The 9316-nt window shown below is 39.0% G+C and overlaps 1 protein-coding gene across 5 annotated transcripts in view; it reads right to left on the bottom strand.

The window, feature by feature from the left end:
- Window positions 1-5336, bottom strand: part of ptpn12 (protein tyrosine phosphatase non-receptor type 12) — a 52455-nt gene extending 47119 nt beyond the window's left edge. For all 5 annotated transcript variants that reach the window (XM_085375825.1, XM_085375824.1, XM_085375821.1 and 2 more), the window contains exon 1: window positions 4768-5336. In XM_085375825.1, the coding sequence (XP_085231951.1) occupies window positions 4768-4869 (102 nt within the window). In that variant the 5' untranslated portion in view covers window positions 4870-5336. The remainder of the gene's footprint in view (window positions 1-4767) is intronic.
- Window positions 5337-9316: the final 3980 nt, after the last annotated feature.

Below are 9316 nucleotides of genomic sequence, written 5' to 3' on the forward strand. Positions count from 1 at the left end.
ATTTTATTCCTGGGAAAATCCAAAGTACTGCTTCCCACACAGAAACTTTACTTAGGCACACTACGCAATAATAATAATACCTGCTCAAAGAAATCTGAAGACTCATTGTGGCATTTTACATTTTGCAATCTGTATGAGAGAACTATGCCACTCCATGATCACTTTACATCCCTGCTTTCTTATTTTGAATGGTCACTGCTAACCAGCTAGGCTGCCTGATGATTGTGCTGATCGATACTGATCGCCGGACTCCCCAGAGACATGCGTCCATGGCTGAACGTACCCATTCACCCATCTTTGATTGTAGCTGGCAACTGCAGTCTCTGTTACTCTGAAGATCAGGTCTGGTCCGTAACTCTAAGGAGAAGCAGGTGGAAAACGACTTTGTGTTCCCAAACAGAGCTCACAAGAACTGCCAATTTCAGTAGAAAAGGGTGGAGCTGAAGAGCACCGGTGAGCTGGTACAGGTGGCTTTTAAAAATATTTAGTCATTTATATGGCACAAAAGGTTTGTAATGATATATTATATATATATTTTTTTTTTAATTTAGAGCTGTGAATCACGCAAAGCTTTTTAAGTAGATGCCAAGGGAAAAAAATATTGAGCTGCAATTGATGAGAACAGGTCAACTTTAACAACAAGGCTTTTCAGAAATTTGCACAGAGAAACTTTAAATCATAATTTATGCCCACATAAAGCCTATACTTTAAAAATAAATGAATTTCAATATTTTTTCTCTTTTTTTAAGTAAACTCGATGGTTCATCTTAATTCCTCCCCTTCGTGTCTGGTTGACCAGGCTATTAAAAAAGTAAATAAATAAATAAATCTGGCTCTCTTACATAAGCACTAATAGCTGGTTTGAAAAGTCGTGGGTTGAGAGAAACAGCTTATAACCCCCCTTTTTCTGAAACAATTACAATTGCCATTGTTGCATCTGCACAGATGGTCCAAATAACAGCACATATTTGACCTTTTTTGCATGTGTACTTTTTGGATTAAGTCACCATTACAAAGCAAGAGTGTTTACAGTAAAAATGCATCTACCTTTTACTGATGACATTGCTTAACCTTAAAATGGACCAATCATGCTCATTTCCACCTCCATATTTTTTTTTCCCTTGGGCTCTAGTAGAGTAGCTTTCCATGACTCAAAAGAACCCCAAACTTGTTTATCCTATACTTGGTCTCAGCTTATTACCTGGCTCCTCTCCCTTTAAGCCAACAGTCTTCTGATTGGCTACCTCAGCAAACAGATGGTTTGAACACCAGATAGGTGGAGCTTCTGTGCTACTTCTTTCACATCATACAAAGCCAAAAGTAGGGTATTCACCATTGCAATAGTTTATATATGACAGATGGAAGGTGAATCACTTCAGAGCTGACATAAAATGCTCTTCAAGAGCTCAGTCATATCTATAAATAATGTAGGTCCTTGGAGCAAACATTCAATTCTCAATGTACATCTTTATCCTCCACTTCATAAGTATGCAGACATACATCCCATGTAATCTGCCTCTATATGACTGCCACTGAAACAGCTCACTGTCAAGTTTTCTAATAAGGTCAAACATGGCCAGATACCCCGCGATACTTTCCAATTAGCGTCCCAGGTGGAAGAAAAACCTGAAGTTTCCCCACTGCATCAAACAGCAAAACAACTACTGAAATAAACGTATAATCTCTGACTCTTTGGCCCACTAGAGCCTGTAATTATGTCAATAAAACACATTCTATATATAAACAACAATAGGCAGTTAAAGTGGGTGTTATGTCAGGGTGTTCTGGTGACTCACTTCATAGTGAAGCACACCCCATGTGCTTGTGGTATTGCGAGCTTGACTCCAGCAATTGAAAGCCTCACACAAGACTTGAAATCAACGCCACAGGCTAGCAGCAACTGGCTAAGACACTTACTTACATGTTGCTGCGGCTTGTGAGCGTCAACAATGCTCTGTACACTGGCACACAAGCCACATGTGCTCAATCAGGACAAATTTTCTTGACTGCTAGCTGGTGCGTTTGCTAAATAATTTAGCTGAATCTCAACATTCACAAGCTGCTGCCAGCTGTTAAGAAAATTTAGCTTGAAGCCCAATTTTTATAAGCCTCATTCAGTAACTTTGCATGTACAAAAATAACCCCGATTACCATGGCTAACGAGATAAAGGATAATTGATTTAATGGAAGCACTTGAATGCCCCAGCGATTAAGTTTATATGAGCTGCATGATTGTCAAGGGACTGTCTAGAGACATGTGCGATAGCCTAAGGCTAACAGGAAATATATTGTATTTCATGCCAATGAAGTTCATTTGAAAGGAAAACACAGACATCACACAAATAATCAAGAGTTAAAGCCTGACAAGCAGTCAGTAGTGTCCTACAACTTCTTAAAAACACCACATTTAATAGCCTAAAAACGCTTGGTGGGGTGTTTTGCTGGAAAAACTGACAGGAAGAAACACTTTCCGCTTTAAAAGCTTTAAAATTGTTCTCTTCCCGTACAACGTGTGGTTGTTGTAGGCAGTTTGACAAGGCGTGGACGTGTGTAATCTATGAATGGCAAGTATAGTGGTGCTAAAAGAAGAACCTGCATTTAACCAGTTGAGTCTAGAAACAGAATTTAAGGGCGAAAGAAAACGGGCAGGCAATAAAATCACAAACATATGGACACTGTACTGAGTCTACCGCGTAAAAATTCATCTAAAGAGGGCATGCATGGTGAAATGAATCTTCTGTAAATAAGCCAAAAGCAGACTAGTTCCAGCTCCGTAGCTCTCGTCCACCATGCACTTCCTTAATGCCTCTCACATAGCTGAGAGCTAATTTTTTTTTTTGCCGAACATCTCCCAGCTCCTTGTTTTCTGCAACTCTCACTCAAAAGACAAGACAGAAGGCTAAGTCATGAGCACAAAATTAGACACAGATTCGCTTATTATAGAAACTGTTATGTACTTAATCTGAACGAGAAAGAGAGCCCTCGATCCAAAGTGTGCCAAAGAGTTGCATTTTTATAGCCAGGACAAAATGTTATGAAATGGGCCAAGAAAGAATGTTGCAAGCTCCAGCAAGCAGCTTGCATGAAGTAGGGAAGTGAGGAGAGTCTGTGTGTGGGGGAAAAAGTTAACCATTCTGGTGCTGAGGAGCTTAATTCCCACATAATCAAACTGCAACATGATTAACATGAAACTAGGCTGGATGATAAGGCTGCTCATGAAGGAAAGTCTAAACCTGTTAAACTGTAAACTTGCTGTAAATTAAGATAGTAAATCAATTTCCACCGAACATTTCTAAACATATCTAAATTAAAGTGGACTCAACGACAGAAATGTTTTTATAGGAGTGACATTCCTGTTGTGGCATTTTAAACCATTTCACAAGCCTTGGTCCTATTTTGAGTCCAGACTTTCAACACAGTGACATCCAGTTATGTAGTGAAGGCAAACTAATGGACTGTGGGTCAGCAGTCACCGCAAAATATGTAATCAAAATCACTTCAACAGCAAGCATCTCTAATCTCAAAAGATCCTCTCCACATGTAAGAAAGTTGCCAGATTAAAACTAATGCTGTTGTAAGGTTTAGTTTAAATCAGGGATGTCAAACTCATTTTAACATTGGGGGCCAGATACAGCCCACTTTGACCTAACTACATGTTTGAACTGAATGATAGAAAAATAATTTTGTCTGTCAGCGTGACTCTTAAATTGTAAGAAAAAAACCTGTAAAATTACATGCTACAATTAGGTGTATCCATTGCACACATAAATGACCTAAAAATAATCAAATATAGCAACCATACATTTCTATAATAGACAAAAAACTGGAACCTTTCAAACATTTAATTTTTAAAATCTTTGGTGTAGCTTGAATCTCCATGTGGGTGCCTTTAGAAGTAAAGATAAAGCTGTAAAACATTTGAAAATACTGTTAAAAGTCCAAAATTTATACCCTCAATCATGTCTTCCAAACTTTGTAGTAGGGTCTGATTGGAGTCTTTGCCTGGCCTCCAAGCCTTAGGTTTGACAACCCTTGTTTAAACGGTCTTTTTTTTTTTTTTTTTTTTTAAATATATGGGTCCAGTGTATGGGGAGCTCTTTGCAATTTGCTTTCCTTAAACTGGAAATGTAAATAAAAGTTTGCAAGTGGCCAGATTTATCAATGACCACAATAGATACCTGCTAAAACTTCTACTAAAATTGAAGTCATTTTATAAATAGTTGACAGGATTTTTTTTATTACTGGAACACAGAGAAAACCACAGGAAATAAAGCATGCAATCAAGCTTAGGTTTGTGGATATTTAGTGCTTATGAGGACAATGAATCACTGCACTGTCTCAATCAAGCATATAGCCACAATAAAAGATATACCTACAAGCTGCTCCAGCAACGTCATTAAAATAAATAAATAAATAAATAAATAACCAAGAGCTAGAGAGACAATAATATATCTTGTCTTTATCATTTGCCCTTTTTAAAAATTTTTTAAAGAAACCGGAATCGGCTGTATTTCTGTGGCATGGGAGACAATGCTAGGCCGCCATGTAAAGCCTGGAAATGGGAGGAAAAAGGAAGAGGGCAGTGTGGCCACCCCTGCCTCACCTCCTGGGGGATACACAGAGAACCAGGAGACGGGGGGGAGGCTGGGTATGATATGAAGGGTCAGTATGGAGGAAAAGGTGGAGGTTATAAAGGGAAGAGGGTACATGTGAGACAGATATAGGATACAAGAGGCTAGGTGGAGGCGCCTGTTAATTTTGACCCACCATAAAGTCGCTGCCGAAGTTATCCTCTCCCCTCTCATCGTTCCCTTCGCTCATGGCCTTCACCCCCTGGATAAACTTTCTCAGGATGCCGGCTTGGTCCATTTCTTCAATCTTCTTGTTGCCTTTTCCTTTAAAAAATCTCCCAAACTGGCAGGGGGGTAGGGGAAATGTTACAAAATAATAAAACAAAAGCGGACACAGGGAAAGAGGGAAGAAGGAAGGGAGGGGAATAAATAAAAATAAATAAGCTTCACGGGTCCTCCCAGAGAGTCATCGTCCGCTCACAACACAACACCTTTTTTTTTTAATTATCGCCCCATGTTGTTTCTCCCTTTCCTTCTTTCTTTCTTCTGGACTGTTTTCACAACGACAGCGGTTAGTCCCAGAGAAAAGCAGCAGCGGCCGGATTTTCTGCCCCGTAAACAACTTCACAACCGCGGCGGTGCACGAACTGTAAACACTTGGCTATGCGAGAAAAGAAAAATAAAGGAAAAAAGACAAGAGCCTGGGTCTGGCCAGCTTATGTACCCCTCCCTGTCTACCTCGGTTGCCACATTCACACACTGCTGCTCGTTATTCGCTACTGGGGAACATCCGGACTGGGTAAGCCAAGGAACAATTAGGCCCGCCCCTTCCAGGATATACTTATATCTGATTGACTAACGCTGACCAGGAATTAAAATCCAAGTGGCTAAACTGGGTGTCGCTCCACCCAATAGCGTGTTCTCATTGGATAGAATCTGTGCCTGTCGTTTTGACGCTATTCGTCATTGGTGAGCTAAATTACGATCCAAAAACGTAAGGTTTAAATAAACGGCGTTACTGTTTTGCTGTAATTTTTATCGATACTTTAAAAAATTATTTGTTTTTATTCGATGATATGCTGCTTCACATAAAAAATGTTTTTTCTTACAGTCTGATAATTATATATCTAAATAGGTCATCAGTATTATTACATTTAATTGGGAAAACAAACACATTTATATCTTCGTGAACGATATAGTCCTACTCTACTGTACATTTTACATAATTTCATTTGTCTAAAACTTTAGTAACCAAATTATTTCTCAATCCTATCTTAGTATTGTAATACTTCGCACTTTACGAGTATAGGTATATATTGCAATTCACTCTGCGTGTCAGCGCTACTTAACAAATACTAATGGGAACTGTTTATCAGAATGTACAGATACACCTTTCTAGATCTGTCCTGGTAATTTGAATTACTATAACCTTCTCTATAACCTGCTCTCAGAAAATGCCACTCACTGAATATTTTTCTTTCTTTTAGACCATTCTCCATAAACCCCATTTTAAAAACTCAGTAGATCATCAGTTTCTGAAATACTCAAACCAGCTCATGTGACACCAGCAACAATTCAGAGTCACTGGAATCAAACTTCCTCCCAATTCTAATGCACAGTTTGAACTTTTGCAGGTCGTCCTGACTATGTCTATATGTCTATGTCATGCGTTAAGTTGATGCCAAATGAGTGGCTAATTAGATATTTGTATTATAACAGGTGTACCTAATAAAGTGGAGGTGAGTGTGTATATATGCATGCATTTCTGTTTCTTCACATCGGTGGAAAAACATTGTTGGATGATTTTTTTATTTGTCACTTTCTTAAATCAGTAATCACATTCATTATTAGAAAAATAGAGGACATCAGTAAACGTTTGCATACATTTGCATACATGTATTGTAATGAAATCTATTGGCCTTCAATATCTAACTATCCGTGGTCTAAAATCAGAAAGAATAACTATAACAAATAATCCTAAAACTAAGATAGATAGATAGATAGATAGATAGATAGATAGATAGATAGATAGATAGATAGATAGATAGATAGATAGATAGATAGATAGATAGATAGATAGATAGATAGATAGGAAGAAGCAACTAACAGCTAAGAGATTAATGGGTCAGATATATAATCTGGATTAAAATGTGACAGAAATAGAGACAAAGAAACGTATCATGTATCACGCACATATTTAATTCTCCAGTGTGACTGAGTGTGTGTGTGTTTAGGTGATGTGTTTTGTCACATACTCACTTTTGCAGTGATAATGCTGATCTTAATTTTGTTGTAAGTTTTTTTTTCAAAGACAATAAAGGCCTTCTAATTCTAATTAGGCATGCAGACAGTGTAAAATTGTCACTATTGTGGTAGCAAAAGTAATAGCAGTTATTAGTACTATAGCAGAAAATGTATTAGCATTGAAAGTACATGGTATATAGCAGAAGATTGGTATTATGTATGTGTTATGTAATAATGCTAAGAGGTTCTAATTTGAACATCCAGTTCATTTAAATTTGATGTAACTGACAAACTGAGGAGAAAGTGCGAATGACAAACGGAGAAAAAAAGAGAGGAACCAAATTGGTATTCAGGATAAAGCTGTCTGGGGACGAGAACTCAATAGACACTTATGCACGACGAACTGTCTTCCAATAAACACAGAGGGGAATCAAGTCACTTTGTTTTCCTTTAGTTCTAGCACTGACAACAAACAAACCCATCTATTCAGCTAGAGTAAGAGGGAGAAGGAGAGGGGACGCTGTCACAGAGCCAACAAGCCTTTCCTCACACAAACTGCTTTTTGTTCCTCTTGTCTTTAAACTTATTTGCTTGTTATCCCAGTAAATATTCACTGTTTTCTTTGCTGTCCCAGTTTCATGTCCTTCTCTCTTTCCTACATTTTCTCTCTCGTTGTTTAATTTTATTTCTGAGCTGAGTCAAACTTTCTTGCCCTTAGCTGTGCCCTGAATGGAATCTATAGTTGTTACTGTATTTAAGAGATGCATTATCTACTAATCCAATAACTGAATTCTGAACATTTTTGGGGGATTAAAGAGCCTAAGAAAGTAGAACCCAAAGATATTCAGCCAAAAAAAAAAAAAAAAAGACTCTCATACACACTGGTGAGGGTTAACTATATAAATGAAGACAGATTGCTAACACGCTGCAGTCAAGCTAAGTCAGTTTGCACTTTTCAGTGCAACTTGTCTACGATGCACCTCTTTGACTCAGCTGGTCGGGTTGCTAACTGGTTGTACTCTGGTTATATTCCTATATAAAAGCATTTTGGAATTAAATTGCTGCCCTGCACCGACTACATCAGAGGTTGTGGAAGAATTTCTCTTACAAATCTGTTAGGTTCTCTCTGGACTCTGAATGTAAGTAGTCAATGTTAATTTCTGTGTATGTAGATGGCAACAGTTTCCCCAGTTTTTCACAGATAACTGCTGTAATATCACAAACAGATTGCATGTAATTGCCAACTTGACCCCATTTAATTATAAATTATTGCAGACTGACTCCAGCTTTTCACCATCTTAACCCAACAAGGTTTCTTTAAAGAGAGCACCTGACCCCGCCTTCGAAAAGACTACTTCGAAGACAATAAGACTGCAAGTTCATTGCACAAAGTTACCACAACTGGTACCCAACCACTGCTTTCCCTAATGTGACTGTAGCATACGGTAGCTTTGTCCTTCTTTATAAAAAAAATTCTTACTCATTATCATGTATCAGCTTGTTTCCCTCTAAGACCACTTCCTTTAACCCATGTTTCTTCTGATTGGCTGCCCCTCTCAAGCACAAGGTGTGAATACAGGTGGGATGGAGAGCAGGAAAAGCATACTGTGTCAGTTTTAAGGTACATAAATAATGATTTCTTTGTGAGTCTGCGCAGAAGGATGTAATTGTGTAGCTGGATTATTCTGTTTCCTCCCAGCATAGTTCATTAGAAACAGGTCAAGCAGACTGAGGAGATAAACACACATCAAAGAGCACTGTGGTCTACTGTACTCTGTGTGTGTGCGCGCATGTGCATGACTTCTCTCATGGCTGTATGATGAGGAATATTTTAGGAAAGAGCTTGTGGCCTTCTCTCTTTTCTCAGCACTGGCTCTGGTTGCACTGCATCTGACCCTGACCTCTGATCTCCATGCAGAGAAGATGGGAGTCAAAATTTCACAAGAGAGGGTGGGAGGATCAGTTACACATGATATTTTTATGACCCTTTTCCCTTCCTTTACCAATTTCCTCTGCCAGTGCATCTCCACTCTCTTTACCCCTCCTTCTCCACAGATACGTCTACAGCTCTCAAACATATACACACTCCCCCCCCCTCCTTTTTTCACTGACTCTTCATTTCCAGTCCTTCCTCATTCTATACTCACTCTCTTCTTTTTCCTTCCTCCCTCTCTTTGTGGAATGTGCTGTTCAGAAGCAGCTGAGTGGAGGAATGTTGCTGTAACAAGCCCATACAACAACCCCAAGGTAGGGAGGTTCCCCCCCCACACACACACAGTCATGTATTTACACCTTAATTTTCTGCATGTCACATACTTGCCTGCAGTAGAAGAAGAGCATTAAGATGCACAGTTGCGGGCGTAATAGGATGACTGTGACAGTATCTAGTCTGGACACACACATGCACATAGAAAAAGGCGTAGAGAGAGAGACAGAGAGACAGAACGTGAGCCTGCCTGTTGGAGTAAGGTGAAAATGTCTGCCCTCCGGGTAGAGGAATG

Source organism: Diplotaxodon limnothrissa, linkage group LG17 (assembly GCF_057381915.1).
Source record: "Diplotaxodon limnothrissa isolate DT_005_m linkage group LG17, D_limnothrissa_male_GT1.1, whole genome shotgun sequence".
Classification (NCBI taxonomy): Eukaryota; Metazoa; Chordata; class Actinopteri; order Cichliformes; family Cichlidae; genus Diplotaxodon; species Diplotaxodon limnothrissa.